Source organism: Narcine bancroftii, chromosome 3 (genome assembly GCF_036971445.1).
Source record: "Narcine bancroftii isolate sNarBan1 chromosome 3, sNarBan1.hap1, whole genome shotgun sequence".
NCBI lineage: Eukaryota > Metazoa > Chordata > Chondrichthyes > Torpediniformes > Narcinidae > Narcine > Narcine bancroftii.
Genome location: NC_091471.1, coordinates 156374896 through 156396098, shown reverse-complemented (window position 1 = coordinate 156396098; position 21203 = coordinate 156374896). Strand labels below are relative to the sequence as shown.

Genomic DNA, 21203 nt, shown 5'->3' with positions numbered 1-21203 from the left:
TTTAAGTAGGTTTTCAGTTGGTGGTATGCAAACATTGTACCGTGAGTTATTCCATATTTGTGCTTCATTTGTTCAAATGATAATAAATTATTTCCCAAAAAACAATTTTCTATTCTTTTAATCCCTTTTCTCTCCCATTCTCTAAAGGAAAGGTTATCTATTGTGAAAGGGATTAGTTGATTTTGCGTCAATAATAATTTTGGTAGTCAGTAATTTATTATTTTCCTTTCTACGTGAATCTTCTTCCAAATGTTGAACAGATGGTGCAGTATTGGTGAACTTCTATATTGCACCAGTTTTTCATCCCTCTTATAAACTATATGTTCTGGTACCTTCTCCCCTATTTTATCTAGCTCTATCCTGGTCCAATCTGGTTTTTCCCTTGTTTGATAAAAATCAGATAGGTATCTTAATTGTGTTGCTCTATAATAATTCTTAAAGTCTGGTAGCTGTAAACCCCCTTGTTTGTACTAATTTATCTAGCGCTATCCTCGGTTTCCCTCCTTTCCATAGGAATTTCCTTATTATTTACTTTAGCTCATTGAAGAATTTCTCTTCAGGGAATTGGTAACGATTGAAATAGGTATTGTATCCTTGGGATGATATTCATTTTAATGCAATTTACCCTTCCTATCAGTGTTGGTGGTAATTCCTTCCAATGTTCTAAGTCATCTTGTAATTTCTTCATTAATGGCTGATAAATTATTATGTATAGATGGCCTAGATTATTATCTAGTCTAATACCTAGGTATCGGATTGCTTGTGTTTGCCATTTAAATGGTGATTCTTTTTTAAACTTTGTGAAATCTGCATTATTCATTGCCATCGCTTCACTTTTATTTGCGTTGATCTTGTACCCCGATATTTCTCCATATTCCTTCAATTTCTTATGTAATTCTTTTATTGATAATTCTGGTTCTGTTAAGTATACTATGATGCCATCTGCAAATAGACTGATTTTATATTCCTTCTCTTTGATTTTTATCCCTTTTATTTTATTTTCTGTTCTTATCAGTTCTGCCAATGGTTCTATTGCTGAAGCGAACAGTGAGGGAGATAGTGGACATCCCTGCCTAGTTGACCTACTTAATTTAAATTGATTTTGATATATCCATTTACTGTCACCTTCGCCATGGTCCCTTATATAATGCTTTAATCCAATTAATATATTTTTTATGGTAGGTTGAACCTCTGTAGTACTTTGAATAAATAATTCGATTCTACTCTGTCAAAGGCTTTCTCTGCGTCTAAAGCAACAGCCACTGTTGGCGTCTTATTTCCTTGTACTGCGTGGATTAAGTTAATGAACTTACAGACATTGTCCGTTGTTCATCTTTTCTTAATAAATCCAGTTTGATCTAGTTTTACTATTTTTGGTACAAAGTCGGCCAATCTGTTTGCTAATAGTTTAGCTATTAACTTATAATCTGTGTTAAGTAAAGTTATTGGTCTGTACGATGCTGGTGTTAGTGGATCTTTCCCTGTCTTTGGTATTACTGTAATTATTACTGTTTTACATGAATCTGGCATGTTTTGTGTTTCTTCAATCTGGTTCATTACTTCCAGGAGAGGAGGAATGAATAAGTCTTAAAATGTTTTATAGAATTCTATTGGGAGTCCATCCTCTCCTGGCATTTTATTGTTCGGTAGTTTTTTTAATATATCCTGTATTTCCTCTATTTCAAATTATTTTATTAATTTGTTTTATATATTTTATAGAATTCTATTGGGTGTCCGTCCTTCCCAGTCCTTTTATTGTACTGTAGCTTTTTTAATACATCTTGTATTTCCTCTATTTCAAATGGTTTTATCAATTTGTTTTGCTCCTCTTCTTGCAATTTCGGTAGTTCAATTTTAGCAAGAAACTCATCTATTTTGTCTTCTTTCCCTTTGTTCTCAGTTCAGTATAATTGCTCGTAGAATTCCTTAAAGTTTTCATTGATCTCTGTTGGGTTATATGTAATTTGTTTGTCCTTTTTCCTTGATGCCAATACTGTTCTTTTAGTTGGTTCTGTTTTAAGCCGCTCAGCCAGTATTTTGTGCGTTTTTTCTTCTAGCTCGTAATACTTCTGCTTTATTTTCCTTATGATCTTCTCCACCTTATACGTTTGTAGTGTTTCGTATTTTATTTTTTTGTCCGCCAATTTTCTTCTTTTTGTTGTATCTTCCCTTGTTGCTAGTTCTTTTTCTACTTACTATTTCCCTTTCCAGCGGTTCTATTTCCCGATTGTAGTCCTTTTTCATCTTAGTTACATAACTTATTATCTGCCCTCTGATGAAGGCTTTCATTGCGTCCCATAATATAAATTTGTCTTTCACTGATTCCGTATTTATTTCAAAGTATATTTTAATTTGGCGCTCAATAAATTCTCTAAATTCCTGTCTTTTAAGTAGCATGGAGTTTAATCTCCATCTATACGTTCTCAGTGGGATATCCTCCAGCTCTATTGCTAATAACTGGTGAGTGATCAGATAACAATCTAGTTTTATTTTCCGTTTTTCTTACTCTCCCTTGGATATGGGCTGACAACAGGAACAGGTCAATCCTTAAGTATGCTTTCTGATTTATGTCTACTTGAATTCCTTCTCCTTTGGGTGTTGTCTCCTCCATATATCCAAAAGTTGCATTTCCTGCATTGATTTAACCATAAATTTGGCTACTTTGTTCTTTCTGCTAGTCTTTTGTCCAGTTTTATCCATCTTTGAATCCAAATTAAGGTTAAAGTCCCCTCCTATCAATATATTCCCCTGCGTATCTACAATCTTCAAAAAAAATCTTGCATAAACTTTTGATCCTCTTCATTAGGTGCATATATATTGACCAAATTCCAGAGTTCTGAATATATCTGACATTTTAACATTACGTATCTCCCTGCTTGATCAATTATTTCCTCCTCTATTTTGATTGGTACATTATTATTGATGAATATAGCTACACCTTTGGCTTTTGAGTTATATGATGCTGCAGTTACGTGCCCTACTCAGTCTCTCCTTAATTTCTTGTGTTCCACTTCAGTTAGATGCGTTTCCTGCACGAATGCTATGTCTATTTTTTCTTTTTTCAGTAAATTTAATAGCCTCTTCCTTTTGATTAGATTATGTATTCCATTAATATTTATAGTCATATAGTTCAACATGCTCCAGATCTCTATTAACTTGGTCATCATCAATACCAATTTCAACCAACTGCTGAAATTTCTTCTCTCACACTCCATTCTTCTTCTCCTTTTGGACTGGGGCAGGCTGTTGGGAAAAAAACTTTTCTGATTTTTCATCTGTTTATTATCTGGTAAAGAATGTGAAAACTTCAGCATCATCACTAAAGAACTGAGATTTAAAGTCTCCATTAAAAACTAAGTACAGCAGGGTACCGAAAAGCAAATTTGAATCCTTTCCTCCACAAAACGGCTTTGACAGAATTAAATTCTTTACGTGGTTTAATAACAACTTGACTCAAATCAGCATAAAAGATAAACTATTATTCTTAACTACCGGGGGCCTTGATTACTTATCGCATTTTGAACTGCAACTCTTAAAATCAATTCTCTATCTTGATAGCGAAAACATCTAGTCAGGATAGAGTGTGGAGCTTTTCCTGGAAGAAGTTTCCTTCTTATCGCTCTATGAGCTCTATCCAATTTCAAACCATTCGGAAAGTATTTTTTCCCCAAAAGTTCAGGAATCCACTTATGGAAAAAATAGAACCAGGTCAGGACCCTCAAAATCTTCTGGAAGACCAATAATCTTAACATAATTCCTTCGACTTTGATTCTCCAACGCGTCAGTAAATCATTTCTCTGAATTGCCCAACCAGTAAATGAATCCTCTATCTGACCCATCTTTTCTTTACGTTGTTCCACATCATCTTTACAGTCATGAAAATCTTCATTCTTCTTAAATTTATTTTGTACCTTGTCCCCCATTTTAACACACTTTGCCACATCCATCTTAATAGATGATATCTCTCCCTTCATATCAGTAAGTTGTTCCTTCGTAGATGAAAAACCTTGACCCATCTGACTTCCTTAATCCTCTATCTATTTGGATATATCAATTTGAATTGCTGGGTCTGAATAATGAGGGTCAGATTTAAACTTCATTGATACCTGCTTAGATATGAGCCTACCCTTATATATAACAGTCTTTTCCTCCTCTGTACCTGGATAAATATCTTCCTCCAGTCCCCCTCTGATGTCGCCTTCTTCCTCCTCCGTCGATGCAGATGGCATTTCAGCCCAACTGCGGGTTCGGATCACCCCCCCCCCCCGTCAGTCCAGCATTGCTGGTCCGACAGAAGTTGGGTTCCCCTGCAGTTCGGGCTGATCTCGGTATAATGGTCGCGCATGCGTGGTTGCTCCTCATAATCTGCATGACACTGCATGGAGTCGGCGCCGGAATTGAATGTGTCTTACCCAGGAACTGCCATTGTGGTCTTGGGTGAGCAGGAATTGACTCTGCAGGCTCCATTTCAAAGGTAGACCCAAGTTCTTCCATTCTTTGTAACTGCTTGTGCTTTTGTTTTTGTCATACTTGCTTTCTAAAATATATCAACTATATATCCAATATTTTCTAAACTTTTAAAGATGGCTTTTTAGTTCTGCCAGAGGAGGTGTCCTTTCATGTCTTCTCCCTACGCCATCACGCCATGGCCCTGAGCAGATGGCAGATTTAATAAGTTTTTGCTGTATGAACTTATTTGAACCATTATTTAATTTCACTGAAATACAGTGGTACAAGATTGGCACAACTTTGGATAAATATTGCCTTCAGACTTTCTCTGAGAATTGAAACTGCATAGCAATACTCAAATGTTCACTGAAGAACTTCAAATTAATATTCAAATTAACTGTCACCTGTAGAGGCATTGTCGGTGTTATCTTCAGGGAAAAACAATTCCTCCTCATCTCCATTCTAAATCTACTACTCCAAATTTGTCTATGTCCCCTGGTTCTAGTCTCCCCCACCAATGGAATCAACTTAACTATCTCTACCTTATCCATGCCTTTCATAATTTTATATATTTATATAAGATCCCTTCATTCTTATGGGCACTGAAATACTGTTGTGATATTTAATTAAACAAGCAAGTCTGAGTGCAATACACAAATGTGGTGGAGAAACTCAGCAGGTCATGCAGCATCCATAGGAAATAAAGTGTAACCAACGTTGGTTGCCCTTTAATTCCCTACGGATGCTGCATGATCTGAGTTTGTCCAACACATTTTTTTATTTACCTGTTACCTTTTCTTTAAATGTCCCTATGAAAATACAGAAATTAAAATTCATAAATGTAGGAAATTAAATGACAGTTTCATTTATGGACATTCCAGACTTCATTAAAAATCTGATAAAGTTCCTTAAATTGTTTCCTGTTGTAACCTGATTGTTTTTGAGAATATTGATCAATCCCACTTTGATGAAGGACTCCTGTTACTGAAATTCAAATGGCCAGGATCAAGTTAAGATAGTGAATTTTGAAGTCTTGCTTGATTATTTTGGGATTGTATGCATTTCTGTAGAACTTACTGTCACGATTAAATGCACAGTAATTAATTGGCTGATTAGTCAGATTTTATTGTAAGTTGGTGTAGTGGTTAGCGCAATGCCTTTACAGCGCCAGCGATCGGGTCTGGGGTTCAAATCCCGAACTGTGAAGGAGTTTGCATCTATGAAGGAGTTTGTACAGTTTTCCCGTGTCTGCGTGGGTTTTCTCCCACCATTCGAAACGTACCAGGGGTATAGGTTAATTGGGTGTAAATTGAGTGGCATAGACTCGTGGGCCGAAGTGGCCTGTTACTGTGCTGTATGTCTAAATTTAAAATTTTTAAAAATTATTAAAAGTGTGTTGGGGTATTAAATCACTTTTTAAAAATGTTACACAGTAGTCTTAATTTTCTAGTGAATCTGGTGTGTTTAAAGGAAGTCCAGGAAACAAAAACAAATTTCTCTGTATATCAAGAGTCTATAATCATCTAAAATATGATGGAACAAATGCCATGTGTGGAGTCAATTCATTTATGAGCTCTTCTCTTATTTCTCAGATGTGATGATGTCTGCCAGATGTTTGATTCAGCTTTTTAGAACAATGAATCCTCAGATGCTGCACAAGAAAGACAGAGTAAGAATTCTTCTCTTCTTCTTTGGCTTGGCTTCGCGGACGAAGATTTATGGAGGGGGTAAAAAATCCACGTCAGCTGCAGGCTCGTTTGTGGCTGACAAGTCCGATGCGGGACAGGCAGACACGATTGCAGCGGTTGCAAGGGAAAATTGGTTGGTTGGGGTTGGGTGTTGGGTTTTTCCTCCTTTGCCTTTTGTCAGTGAGGTGGGCTCTGCGGTCTTCTTCAAAGGAGGTTGCTGCCCGCCAAACTGTGAGGCGCCAAGATGCACGGTTTGAGGCGTTATCAGCCCACTGGCGGTGGTCAATGTGGCAGGCACCAAGAGAATTCTTTAGGCAGTCCTTGTACCTTTTCTTTGGTGCACCTCTGTCACGGTGGCCAGTGGAGAGCTCGCCATATAACACGATCTTGGGAAGGCGATGGTCCTCCATTCTGGAGACGTGACCCATCCAGCGCAGCTGGATCTTCAGCAGCGTGGACTCGATGCTGTCGACCTCTGCCATCTCGAGTACTTCGACGTTAGGGGTGTAAGCGCTCCAATGGATGTTGAGGATGGAGCGGAGACAACGCTGGTGGAAGCGTTCTAGGAGCCGTAGGTGGTGCCGGTAGAGGACCCATGATTCGGAGCCGAACAGGAGTGTGGGTATGACAACGGCTCTGTATACGCTTATCTTTGTGAGGTTTTTCAGTTGGTTGTTTTTCCAGACTCTTTTGTGTAGTCTTCCAAAGGCGCTATTTGCCTTGGCGAGTCTGTTGTCTATCTCATTGTCGATCCTTGCATCTGATGAAATGGTGCAGCCGAGATAGGTAAACTGGTTGACCGTTTTGAGTTTTGTGTGCCCGATGGAGATGTGGGGGGGCTGGTAGTCATGGTGGGGAGCTGGCTGATGAAGGACCTCAGTTATTAGCCAATTTAGGAACGTGCCGAGATGATCTTCACTCTGTGCTGTAAATTACAATCTAGTTCTAAATGTGACACGAGCTGCTGAGTGACTATAGAGACCAATAATCTTTCAGCTGCACTTCCTCGATTTTCAGGCAGCTAATCTGTATTAGCTTCCTGATGATCCATGGTCTGACACCAGAAGGTGAGCTCTCAAGTGAAAATACATCCCAGTTAATGAATTGCTTCTTAAAATATAAAATAAACCATTGGGCACAAATTGCAGTTTAAAGTATTCAAGAGACACTTGGGAGGTGTGAACTAGAAAATGGAATCTTGCTTAGTAATTCAGTATCCTTTTCCCTCATTCTCCCCTGTTTTTTCTAGGAAAGAACACAGATGTTTGCAGCAGTAATTGCAGGGATGTGTTGGAGTAAATAATTAAAAAGACAAAATCAGACTTTTGTATCTGAAAAGTGTGATGTTCAAGTTGCTCCAGGGTTGCACTGTCTTAAGAAAAAAATGTTTGGAGTAGTTTGCAAACTGATTTTGCATTTTTGAAATAGGGTAAACCTACAGAAGCTTCAAAGGAAGCCAGATGCCATGAATATGGTGAATTAGATTCTAAAGATTACATCCCAGGAGCAGAGGTGCTGGAAGAGGAGGGAGAAGAAGAGGAAGGTAAATTTCCAAAATCACGTACTACATTTACATGCTGATATTAATAGAAACCATTTGGTGCCAGTGTCATAAAGTAAATGGAGATTTGAAGTGTTCTGGTCATCAGTACCTGATGATATTCAGTGAACTTATACATAACCACAGATGAGCTGTCTACACTAATTCTGTTTCCATTGAAAACTACAAATTGTGCATTGGTAAGGAAAAAGCTTTATGTGCATTAAAGAATTTCACATAAAGAATTGCATTTGTGTCGCAACTTTGGATGAAAAAGAGTCCCAGGACTTTTCAGAGATAATATCAGGAAAAAAAAGTAGATGCAGATCATGTAAGAAGTGACTCTAAGTTTGAAAGAGGAGGATTTCAGGCAGATCTTAAGTGAGGAAGCTAGAAAGGTAGAGTGGATAGAATATATTTGAGGACTAGAATTGGGCCAAAACACAATCATTGTGTTTAATGAAGCCATGGCTTACAATGTTATAACGAGCATTGGTTAGATAAAGGTGTCATCAAATGAAAAGGAATCAATCAGGTAAATATTGCAGGAAAAGAGTAGCGTGCATATAGTGTGTCAAAAACTACTGAGAAGAGAGTCACATGGGATGGTTTCAATTTAATCACAGCTGTTGGGCAAGAACAGAACCTGAATGGAAAAAATCTATTGTGGAGTTGGATCAATGATGTGTGGGTTTTTGAGGCATTGTATGTTCAATAATTTTTGAAATTGCAATGAAGGTTAGGATTTTTTGGATGGTAGCAGTGGTTTTGAAAGTTACCAGAGGAGAAAGATCCTGGCATTACCATAAGTATTTTCAGGAAAGCAAAGAGCCTCAATAAGAGTGACCAGGAAAAAGGAGGAGAAGCAGATGATATATTGTTGGCCATGATGAGCTGCTTGCATTGTTGCTTGGAGGTGAGGGCAGTGGAGGGAGTTAGTGATGAAAAGTCTCTAAAGATCATTTTTATTCTTCACAATATAATCCCAGAGCAGTTGGTAGTTTTAGCAAAAGAGGACACCCAATGGTAGATGAGATGGTCTAGCTTTATCTGATTATGTATGTCCAAGCCAGTTGTGAGCACACTCACCTGCTTTCTTTAGATTGAGAGACGTTAATAGTGAGAGGGAGACAAAAGCATCAGAGATGAAATCACTTTGAACAGCAGAGGTTGTAGAAATATCTCAGTGCATGAAGGACTGGCGACAGGCTTGAAATTTTGGAATGCATTTCTTCTCCAGACATTCTCTGGGAAGTGATCCCTTGTGCAGGTGTAGGATAGTGTGACTGAAACCTCAGTGTTGTAGTGGGTATGGGAAGCAGAATGGTTTATGGAGGATGTAAGAGTTCTCGGCAAAATAAAAACAACAAATGGTGTTGGATAATGGAGATCATACTCTGAGGAGGAAACTTAAAGTAGAGCTCAAGTATGCCATTTATTAGAGCCAGATGACTGTGGATGATGAAGGAGAGATAGATGGAGGGAGAAAAGTGGCTTGGATGTTCTCTGACTCACTGAGTCCCTCCAGCTTCTCATTGTTCACTCAAGATTCCAGCATGTGGTGTTCATGGGTTTCTCATCATTGGAGATTCTGGCCTGTTTCTTCAAATGTTCAAGCTGCCTGCTTTTTAAATTTTTTGGTCAGGTGTTGAACTATGATCGCTGATTAAAAGTTCAGTTTTATTGTTGGAATACGTACATAACATATATAACCCTGAGATTTTTTTCCTGTGGGCCAGGCAGAATTTCTGCTTGTTGATAGTTCAAAAAAAATGTACTTAAGAAAATATACATATACAAAAGAGAGAAATGTAATCAAGAAGGAAGTGCAAACAGACTGCAATACAGAAAATAAATATTCAATACTGAATAATGTGCAAAATAAGAGTCCTTAAATGAATCTCTGATTGAGTTTGTTGTTTAGGAGTCTAATGGTGGAGGGGTAGTAACTGTATCTGAACCTGGTGGTACACGTCTTGTGGCACCTATTCCTATTTTGTGAAGGCAGCAGCGAGGACAGAGCATGTCCTGGTTGGTGTGGATTCTTGATGATTGCTGCTGCTCTCTGACCGAAGCATTTTCTTGATGGCAGGGAAAATTTTGTCTGTGATGTACTGGGCTGCGTCCACTACCTTTTTTCCACTCAGACGTATTGATGCAGCCAGACTGCACACTTTTCAATACACATCTGTAAAAATATGCCAAGTTTTTTGATGTCATACCAAATCTCCACAAATTCCTGAGAAAGTAGAGGCATTAACATGCTTTCTTCATGATGACTTTAATGTGTTGAGTCCAGGAAAGGACCTCTGAAATAGTGATTCCCAGAATTTAAATTTACTCCCCCTCTCCAACTCTGATCCTGCAATGATCACTTCCTTTTCCCCTCAAGTCCACAGTCAGCTTATTGGTTTCAATTTCCCTCCTATATGCTGACTCATCGCTCCCATACCATCAAATTTGTAGGTGGTGTTATTGTCGTACCAAGGCACATAGCCATAGGTGTAAAGTGAGTAGAGCACTGGGCTAATAATGCAGTCCTGTGGTGCTCTAGTACTGATGGACATTGTGGAGAAGATGTTCTTACCAATCCTCATTGAATGTGGACTTTAGGTGAGGAAATCCAGGATCCAATTACACAGTGGGGTATTAAGGCCTAGATTGTAGATTAATACTGTTTTTCAAAGCCACGTATGTTCACCTACTGTTTCAGCTCCTATTCAAATAAAAATCTACCTTTCCAATTGATGCTAAATAAAGAGGAAATGTGATCCTCGCAATTCTGTTAAATTGCACCATTTTTTTAATGGCTGGGGCAATATTTCCCCATTGAGATGTCAGCAATGGTAGATATATCAATTAAGATGATGAGGAATCTCCAAATTCCAGGTGGATGGGAGAGTGCAAGTATCGAGGATGAAGATGACGATGGTTGGATTGATGTTCATCATTCTTCAGATGAAGAGCAGCAGAAAGAGGTGGTAAGTTTGAAACTTTCCTCATTAAAATAATTGATATTTAGAATCAACAAAGTGGCAATGGAGCATTTATTTTGATTATTTTTGTTTGTTTAGGAGATAGAGCATATGCCCATCCTTGTGTGCCTTTAAGTATATGATACTGATCCACTGTTTGGAGTGACCCCTTGCATCAAGGTGGTGAACATACTGCCATGGAGCCCAGTTTTTATTTTGATGAAGGAACTTGCTGGGCTGTGTCTATGGGCAGTTATCAGACAGACATGCTGGTGTGGATGTGGAATTGCAGGAAGGTAGATGAGACAGAATGGTAGATTTTCTCCTGGAATCCGTATTAGTGAGCCATCAGTGACATTTAGCATTTTTAATTTTGAATATTGTGAACCTTATAAAAGTTTAGGAAAGTAGCCAAACAAGTCCCCTCATTCTGGTTGCGTCCCATGTCTTTGGGTTGGGATGATATTTTTCTGTGCAAAACCAATAAAAGTGCCTGGAAACAAATGTATAAAATTAAAATATGCAAAGAAACAGATTGAAAGTCTACACATTAATAGAAGATGAGGACAAAGCTCCACGCATCAGTAACTAAAGGCTCCCGATGGAAAAATCTGCCAAATTAATCTTGGTCTAATGTATGTTCAACCTCACCCTCAACAATGTTTATTTGGTAACTGCTGATGTGGTCCGAGACTTGAAATACCCTAATGTGCTAGAGAACCTCAGCTGGTCACAAAGCATCTGTAGGAAATAAAGGGCATCCAACATTTTGGGTCTCCAACCAGATAGCATTAACATCAAATTCTCCAGCTTCCTTTAAACTCCCCTCTCCCAAGTCACTCTCTCTTTCCTTATCTCTGTTTCCTTTCCTCCAGCTCCCCACCCCCTCCACTCAGAGAGCTACCCACTTCCCTTATCACCTCATCTTTTTTTCCCTTCTACCCTCCCACCCATATTCATATCCGCCTGTGCTCCTCCCCCATGTATTTTTCTAAAATCCCACTGTTCCTGTTTTACCCCTAGACCTGAACATATATTTTATTCTTAAAGCACATAGACCATAGGAAAGAGGGTTGGATAAATTATGGCGGGATGACCAGCATCTCAAACCATCATTGGCAGGTTGCTCATTTTATTAGAGGAAGTAAGCAAATCATTTTTTTAATGTAAGGAATCTTTTTTATATGATTTCATTTAATATAAAACCACTTAACAAACATATCACAATATTTCAAACTTAATCCAAATACATGTGGTATTTTATATCTTAAAAAAAATAAATAAAAATTTAAAAAACCTCCTCCCTAAATTCCCCTCAACCCTCTACAAATAGAGAGAGAGAGGGCGATAGGAGAAAGGGAATATTCGAGATTCATTTAAATTTTAATACCAACAGTTTGTAATATGGGCTCCATATTTCACAAAAAGAATGATATTTATCTCTTAAATTGTCAGTAATTTTCTCAAGTGGAATACAACTCTGAACTTCTGCTTGCCATCTATCCTTTCCCAAATCAATATGTGAGGAATCTTGAGCATGCAAATTAATTCTTCACAATTCTTTTTCTTTTCAATCTCTGTATTAATCATAATGCAAGAGAAGAATAGAACGTAATCAAAAAGGAAAAAAAATATCGCTATATGACATCGTATAACATATTGTATTACACCACAATTAATGAATATGTTCTTATCTCCTCATGCTGAAATCTTCAAAAAAAGAAAAAAAATTTTTGTATAAAACCCCACCTAATCTAAGAAACAAAACAAAAAAAAAAATTGGTCACCCTATCCTGAGAAAAGAAATAAAATATAGTCCGGAAAGGAAAATAATTATACTACAATTATTTGTATGCTTTAGTTGAGAGAGACTTTGTGCTGCTTCATGACGCTCTATTACTATCCTAGAAAAATTAGTTGTTACAAAAGCAAAAGCTGTTTGCATTTGTTACAAGTGGGTTGAGCACAAAATTTGAGAAGAATTATAGCTGGTCTGAGCTCTGAAAAACCCTGACTTGGATGCTGTATTTGTGTAAGTCTGCCCCCACTGTAATAAAACAAACAGCAGAACACAGCAAAACCAATGAGCTTACAACCAACTTTATTGTATTGTGCCAGCGAGAGTGAGAAGTACAAAGAATGAGAAAACTAGTGAGCTGCACTGATTCACAAGGGAACCGGATCACGGAGGTGCAGGCTTACACTGGGCTGACATCACAATGGTCCTAGTGGGAGGGGCTGAAAAGCATCATGGGAGTGGTGCTGATAAGCTCTGAGTTCCAGTAAAGTCAATTGGTTGGTTCAACTCACTCATAGCTTCTGTGTTTTTTTTTTCTTTTGTTCACTCACAGCACACTGACCACAAAACAAAGCAATTTGTTCTCTGCACTTAACCTCATTCAATCATACAGCCCTTTGGCACATCTTATATTGTACTTTTGTCGGGGGAAATATGCAGTTTCAAAAGTCAGCTGATTTTTTTTGGTTTTTCATTAATGTCCTTTCTAGTAGATTTTACAGATATGTAACTTAATTAACTTTAGACAGGTTAATCTTTGTTATTCTATATTAATTGAGCCCTGTTTTATGGTTTTGTTATTAAACATATCTGGATGCAACTTTGTTCCAGTCTTATTGCCTAATTGGAATTCCTTATCTGTAAGGGAAGTGAATCTTTACCTCAGACAAAGTAATGTCTGACATTATTCTTTTACATATAACTTGTATAGCTTTTACATATTTTTCACTAATTAGCAATCTAATGTTTTGCTACTCCTGTCCTTTCCAGTTTCTGTGATCAATCATGTTTTCTCTTTACCAAAGACATCCTGGAATGCCACTACCTCATATTCTCAACCTGTTCAAGGCTGTGATTTCTCTGCAACTTGGAACTGCTTAGCTGAATACTATGCTGAAGTGTAACTCTTTGTTAGCCTACTTACTACAGCAGAATCCACACAGTCCTTTACATTTTTATCTGTGGCTTCTTTGCTTAAAACAGTGGTTCTCAACCTTTTTCCCTCATACCACTTTAAGTATTCCCTATGCCATAGGTGCTCTATGATTTGTAAGGGATTGCTTAAGGTGGTATGTGAGTGGGAAGAAAAAAGTTTGAAAACCACTGTTTTAATCGTATCTAATTGACTCATTAAGTACACTGTTTCATAACTTCAAAGGAAATGGGCCAATGACAATTTTTCTCAAGCAAAATATTTCAGTAGCAATTGGGACTAGAACAGTGATTTTCAACCTTCCCTTTGCACTCACATACCACTTTTAGCAATCCCTTACTAATCACAGAGCACTAATGGCATAGGGATTGCTTAAAGTGGTATGTGAGTGGAAAGAAAAAGGTTGTGAACCACTGGCGTAAAACAAAGACACACTTTTCATGGATTTGGTGCAGTGTTGATACATTTGAATAATCGGATGAAGGGGTTACACCTTGAGATGTGCATGTGACATTGACGTAGTCACTGGAGTTTAAAAAAAAAGTGAGAACTCATCTCATGGAAAAATAGATGATTCTGAAAGGGGCTGATGGTGATCCTAACCCTGGGTGGGGTGCCAAAGGTCAATTGTACCAGCCAGGAACTTGGAACCAGTGGCCTCTTGGATCCTGAAACGAGGGGAGCAGGTTGGGAGTTGCTGGTGGCTCTCTTGGATTCTGAAAAGCGAGAAAATTGGGATAGTTTTTGCATTGAAACAAAAGTTTTAAAAACAAAGCTCTGGTTTTAACAAAGGTCTGTGTTTCAAAAGGTGGAGAAAGTGAAGAGTCTGACAACTGAAGCACGCAAAGCAAAAGCAGCTATTGTCAGCGCTAGCCGCCTCCTAACACAGGAAGACTTCCAGAAAATCCGACTGGCCCAGATAGCCAAAGAGATTGACCCTGCCCCCGGCAAAAGTCAAAAGAGGAAAATTGAGGACAGCAGCGATGATGAAAGCAAGTATGTACATTTTTAGATCCATAATAATTTGTGTGTCAAATATCTACACTGGGCACTTCACTGTTCATGATGTAGACAACATTATATAAAAGAAAAGCTCACTTAAATCAAAATATTTCACTTGTTTATAATAGATTAAGTTGAATCCTAAACTCTATAAAATAAGGACCTAAAAATCATGGGGAAAGAACCAGAGGTAGGACACGTGGCCTTTTACCATTTGATTAGGGCAAACTTTAGCCTGTATTACAAAGCCATTTTCTCCACTGATCTTCACTCCCCCGATTCTCCTAGAATCTACTATTTCTCAGCCTTGAAATGCAAGCAATTCAAGACACCCTTTGGCGTTAAAAATTCCAAAGATTTATATTCCACGCTTGAAAAAATGTCTGTTCTGTTTAAAAATGGAGTGATTGTCCTGGGGTCATTCCTCCACCTGATGAGCCCCTTGCCAGGGAAATCTTCTCTCACCTTCTGTCCCCCACAGCTTAATTTGACTAAATCTTGCTGCTATGAAAAACAAACAAACAAAACTGCAGATGTAGGGGCATGAAACAAAACAGAAATGCTGGAAGATCTGGTGGCATTAGGGAGGTAACCTGATTGGGCTGTAGATGCTATATTTAACCCCATGCAGCTAATGTGCCAAGTCATTGTAATCTGTACAAGTACAACCCGACAAAACAGTTTTCTCCAGTTTTCGGTGTAAAACACACAGACTAACAAGACATAACTCACAAACAGACAAACAATACAAATGCAGGACAAAAAATAAATATTATTTCATGAATAAGAGAGTCTTGGATGGTCAGTGTGAGCAGTTCCTTTGCTTGTTCAGCTTTATACCGGTTTGGCATAAAAATAAACCAAAAAAGGTGATTCAACCGTGGATAACAAGGGAAATTAGAGACAGCATTAGGTAGAGAGAGCATATCAATTGGCCAAAAAAAGTACCACAACCGAAGACTGGGAGCAGTTCAAGATGCACCAAAGGAGGACAAAGGGATTAATCAAGAGAGCAAAGCTTGCAGCAAATATAAAAACCGACTGCAAAAGCTTTTATAAATATGTCAAGAGGAAAAGATTGGTGAAATCCAGAGTAGGTCCTTTGCAGTCGGAATCAGGGGAATATATAATGGGGAATAAGGAAATGGCAGACCAATTAAATTCTTACTTTAGTTCTGTTTTTACAAGAGAGCATACAAATAACCTCCCAAGGATGTTGGGAAACATAGAGACTAATGCAAAGGAGGAACTGAAAGAAATCAGTATCTCTAAGGACATGGTCTTGGAGAAATTGATGGGATTGAAGGCAGATAAATCCCAAGGGGCTGATAATCTACATCCTTGAATGGCTACTTAAGGAAGTGGCCATTCAGATAGCAGATGCTTTAAGAATTATTTTCCAGAACTCGATAGACTCAGGATCAGTACCCATGGATTGGAGGGTAGCTAATGTTACCCCACTATTTAAAAAGGGGGGTAGAGAAAAAGCGGGGAATTATAGGCCAGTGAGCCTTACATCAGTAGTGGGCAAAATGATGGAATCCATTATTAAAGATGTAATAGCGGGGCATATGATTAGCAGAGAAGGGATCGGACAGAGTCAACATGGATTTACAAAAGGTAAATCGTGCTTGACAAATTTATTGGATTTCTTTGAGATGGTGACAGGTAAAATAGATGGGGGAGAGCCAGTGGATGTGGTGTACCTGGACTTCCAAAAGGCCTTCGATAAGGTCCCGCATAAACGACTGGCTTACAAAATCAAGGCTCATAGGATTGGGGGCAAAGTATTGATGTGGATTGAGAACTGGCTGGCAGGTAGAAGACAGAGAGTTGGGATAAATGGCTCATTTTCTGAGTGGCAGGTGGTGACCAATAGGGTGCCACAGGGATCTGTACTGGGACCCCAGCTGTTCACAATTTATATTAATGATCTGAATGAGGGGATTGGATGTAATATCTCCAAATTTGCAGATGACACTAAGCTAGGAGGGGTTGTGTGCACGGAAGAGGGGGTCAGGAACCTCCAGTGTGATTTGGATAAATTGAGGGACTGGGCAGATACATGACAAATGCACTACAATGTGGATAAATGTGAGGTTATCCACTTTGGTAATACAAACCGGAGGGCAGATTACTATTTGAATGGCAATAGATTAAGAGATGGGGAAGTGCAGAGAGACCTAGGGGTACTTGTACACCAGTCTCTGAAGGCGAGCATGCAGGTAAAGCAGGCAGTTAAAAAGGCAAATAGTATGTTGGCCTTCATATCAAGAGGGTTTGAGTATAGGAACAAGGATACCTTACTGCAGCTGTATAGGGCCTTGGTGAGGCCACACCTGGAGTATTGTGTGCAGTTTTGGTCACTTTATCTAAGGAAGGATGTTTTTGCAATGGAGGGAGTGCAGAGGCGATTCACCAGGCTGATACCTGGAATGGCAGGAATGACTTATGAGGAAAGATTGCGCAAATTGGGATTGTACTCGCTGGAGTTTAGAAGATTGAGAGGGGATCTCATAGAGACATATAAAATTCTGGCAGGACTGGACAGAATGGATGCAGATGGGATGTTTCCAATGATGGGAAAATCCAGAACCCGGGGCCATGGTTTGAGGATAATAGGCAAACCATTTAGGACCGAGATGAGGAGGAATTTCTTTACCCAGAGGGTGGTGAATCTGTGGAATTCATTGCCACAGAGGGCAGTAGAGGCAGGTTCATTAAATATATTTAAGAGGGAATTAGATCTATTTCTTCAGTATAAGGGTATTAAAGGTTACGGAGAGAAGGCGGGGACGGGTTACTGAACTTTAAGATCAGCCATGATCTCGTTGAATGGCAGAGCAGGCTCGAAGGGTCGAATGATCTACTCCTGCTCCTATCTTCTGTGTTTCTATGTTTTATCACTGCCTGTGGGAAGAAGCTGTTCCTCAGCCTCGTGGTGCTAGTTCTGATATTCCTGTATCTCTTCCCTGGCGGGAGCAGCTGAAAGATGCTGTGTGCAGGGTGGAAGGGGTCCTCAATGATTTTTGCCTGCCCTCTTCAGAAAACAATCCGGGTAGACACACATTCGATGGAGGGGAGGGAGACTTTGCATTGTCCATGCCTGATTTGATCTGAACTCGGTTAGTGATGAGACTGCGCATTTTGTATACCATAATTTCCTCACACAGTGAATACAGATTACGGCTAAAGCATCATTGAATCTTGGGGCCCCTGATCTTTCTGAACTACAAACAATCCTTTTAACTGTGATCCACACAGTTCTAGGTGTTACGTACTTGACTAGCAGCAATAGAAATTTACCAAGACAATGGTATCTTCAAAACAATTTTTATTAATAATAACTATCAATAACAACACTTCTTGCTTAACTCTAACTTAACCCCACTATGCGCAAATATATATATATATATATTTTTGTGTGTGTGGCAAAACCCAAACAATTAAAGTTTAAGCTTAATTCTGAAGAGATGATTTTAAAGTTCATTCTCAGAAAACTTTTGTGTTCAAACTCAGTCTATACTGCTGTTCAGAAACAATTATAGGAACATAGGAAGTAGGAACAGGAGTACCTACCTGCCTTCTCCCCATATCCCCTAATTCCTCTATCATGTAAAAATTTATCTAACCAAATTTTAAAGTATGTTTAATGAGGCAGCCTTAACCACTTCCCTGGTTAGAGAATTCCAAACATTCACTACTCTAAAGGAGTAGGTGTGAGGCATCAGACTTCTCAAAACTCATGAATTTCTTGTCGAGTTGTTTTCAAAGAATTGTTTGTTTAGACAAATGATTTTCCTCTCGTGCATGGAAATTTTAAACTTGTTTTTCTTCCATGATGATTTCATAAACCCAGGCAAGGCATTCAATGGTCACATTGAATCTGTCCTCTTTTCAAGAGATGGCTGAAGTGGCTAAAATCTTCAAAACCACTTTTATGGTGTTCCTCCTTTTCATAAGGAGAACATGAGTAGCCTTCTGTCTCCCAAGGATTGTTACTGCATTTTAGTCCTGGATGGTCAAGCAACTTCTTCTGGTTTCAAAATGTCCTCTGTTCAGTAATATGTTCTCTGAAAATGACTTCAATCTTCTGACATGACATCATTGCTGTCTTTGAAGTTTCATCTTTTCCAAAAGTATGAGTGGATGTGACTGAATTGTCTGCTGAGACCAGCCATCAGAATGGTTGTGTGTGTACGCAGATGCTTTGTTTTGAATTTTTATTGGAGAACAGTCATAAGACTTTTATGACTGTTTACAGCTTTGTATTAGTATTGACGTTGTCTCTTTAAGCAAACAGGCTTCCAGTAGAACAATGAATAAGCAGACAAGTGGTCTCCGAGATGTGCCAGTTGCCATTTCAGAGGATTCTCTGAGTGTGTAATTATGTGTGTCCCTGTGTCTATACCCACAAAAGAATTTTACTAAATAAATAAATAAAATGTGTGTTTGGCGGTGCAGATCCTCATGGCGAACTGGCCCCACTTGTATCGCCATGTGGCAGGGCAGCCATGGGGAAATGGCATTGTCAGAGGTTTCTCTCTGACTCCAGCCTCCCTTCCAGCAAGTGCTCCCTGGGCAGCGATTATGATGTCACAATGCACCAGGTGACTGAGCTCATGCTGCCCTGAATTTGAATAACAACAGTCGTTAACGACCCTCAACGTGGTGGCTGTGTTTCTTCCTCTGCTCACACCGCTACAGTGATGACCCCGACAAGCCCAGATGTTTTTCTGGACTCAAAACACCATGGATTCAGCAGAAGTTAATGCTGTCTCCATCAAGCTTCCACCCCTTTTGGACCTACTGACCAGAAATGTGGATCGGGCAGGCAGAACCACTATTTCAACTCTGCAACATCTCCTCAGCGCCACGATGTTCTATCATGTCGTGAGCGCTCTGGACCAAGATACGGCAGGGAGGATGGATGACATCATCCACCACCCCCTGGCTACGGGCAAATACACTGTCCTCAAAGACCTGCTGCTTGGAACTTTTGGGCTAACTCCCCAGTAATGGGTTTCCAGGACCTTGGGGACTGTAGTCTGTCAGGGCTGATGGATGAAATGCTGGCCCTGGTGGAGGACTACAAGCTTTGTTTTCTCTTCCGCCAAATATTCCTGGAACAGATGACGGAGGACATCTAGCTGCTCCTCACAGATGACGACTTCTCGAACTCAAAGAGAGCAGCAGCCGTGCAGATGCCCTCTGGCGCACAAAGAGGGAGAACAAAGCAGCCCTCAACCAGGTAGCACGACCAGGAGCCAGCCGACCACAAGCCATTACCAAGACCAAGCCAGAGGAGGGTCAGTTGACCTCGTGTTTCTACTGCCAGCCCTGCAGGTTTCAGGGAAATGACCAGGCCAGTCGCCGTTGATGGCTGCGTCGGCTGGCCACACAAACAGTCTCCTTCATGTGACAGACAGATCCACCGGCCGCTGATTCCTGGTGGATACGGGCTGAGCTCAGCATCTTTCCCCCCCGCCCCCACAACATTAAAGACTCGCACCTGATCTCGAGGTCCAACCCTGTAGGCGGCCAACGGCTCCACCATCAGGACCTACGGCACCTGTAGAGCACAGATCCAGATCGGGAAAGAGAAGTTCTACTGGAGGTTCGTCCTAGCCTCCGTTAGGGGCCGACTTCCTCAGAGCTCATGGCCTACTGGTTGACATGAAGGGCAAAAGGCTGGTCAACGCCCGAATGTTCCACTCTTCCTGACTGGACACAGCAGAAGCCCGCAGGCTTGAAATTGCCGCCATAGCCGCCACCAGGAACGAGTTCGATGAGATCCTGCACAAATTCCCTGCCAACTTAGAACCACAGTTCAATGCCGCCCTCCCCCAGCTTGGGGTCTTCCACCACATCACCACACAGGGCCCCCTGCTGCATGCTAGACCCAGATGGCTGCTTCCTGAGAAGCTCCAGCAGGCAAAGGAGGAGTTCTCCAGGCTCCAAGAACTGGGAATCGTCCGCCACTCGGACAGCGCCTGGGCATCGCTGCTCCATATGGTCCTGAAATTGTCCGGGCGCTCGAGACCGTGCGGGGACTACAGTCAGTTGAATGATGCAAGCACCCCTGACAGGTACCTGGTGCCCCACATACAGGACTTCTCCACAGCGCAGGGATCTTCTCCAAAGTGGACTTCGTGTGAGGATACTATCAGATCCCGGTGCATCCAGACGACATGGGTAAGACGGCCATTATCACCCCTTTCGGCCTCTTCAAGTTCCTGCGTATGCCCTTCAGTCCACAGAACGCGGCCTAAACGTTCCAGTGCCTTATGGATGCGGTTGGAAAAGACCTGGACTTTGTGTTCATTTACCTGATGATATTCTCATTGCCAGCCGCAACCGCGATGAACACAAAGCCCACCTCTGCACACTCTGGCCGGCTGGCGGTCTTTGGCCTCACGGTGAATGTGGCCAAATGCCAGTTCAGCAAGGAGTCCCTCCAGTTCCTGGGGCACTCCATTTCGGTGACTGGGGCCGTGCCAGTGCCAGAGAAGCGGCTGTTCAACAATTCCCCAAACCCTTCACCCTGAAAGGATGTTGAACTTTTACCTGCAGAAGGAGGTGGCGGAACTGGCCAGGA

At 40.3% G+C, this 21203-nt stretch overlaps 1 protein-coding gene across 2 annotated transcripts in view; it reads left to right on the top strand.

Annotated features, from left to right (window-relative positions):
* The window catches only part of sdad1 (SDA1 domain containing 1), a 106791-nt gene that overhangs the window by 58489 nt on the left and 27099 nt on the right, over positions 1-21203 (top strand). For both annotated transcript variants that reach the window (XR_011353865.1, XM_069925499.1), the window contains exons 16-19: positions 6042-6118; positions 7566-7680; positions 10567-10658; positions 14412-14599. Coding sequence is in view for 1 of the 2 variants with exons in the window: in XM_069925499.1 (XP_069781600.1) it covers positions 6042-6118; positions 7566-7680; positions 10567-10658; positions 14412-14599 (472 nt within the window). In the remaining variant the exon portion in view is untranslated. The remainder of the gene's footprint in view (positions 1-6041; positions 6119-7565; positions 7681-10566; positions 10659-14411; positions 14600-21203) is intronic.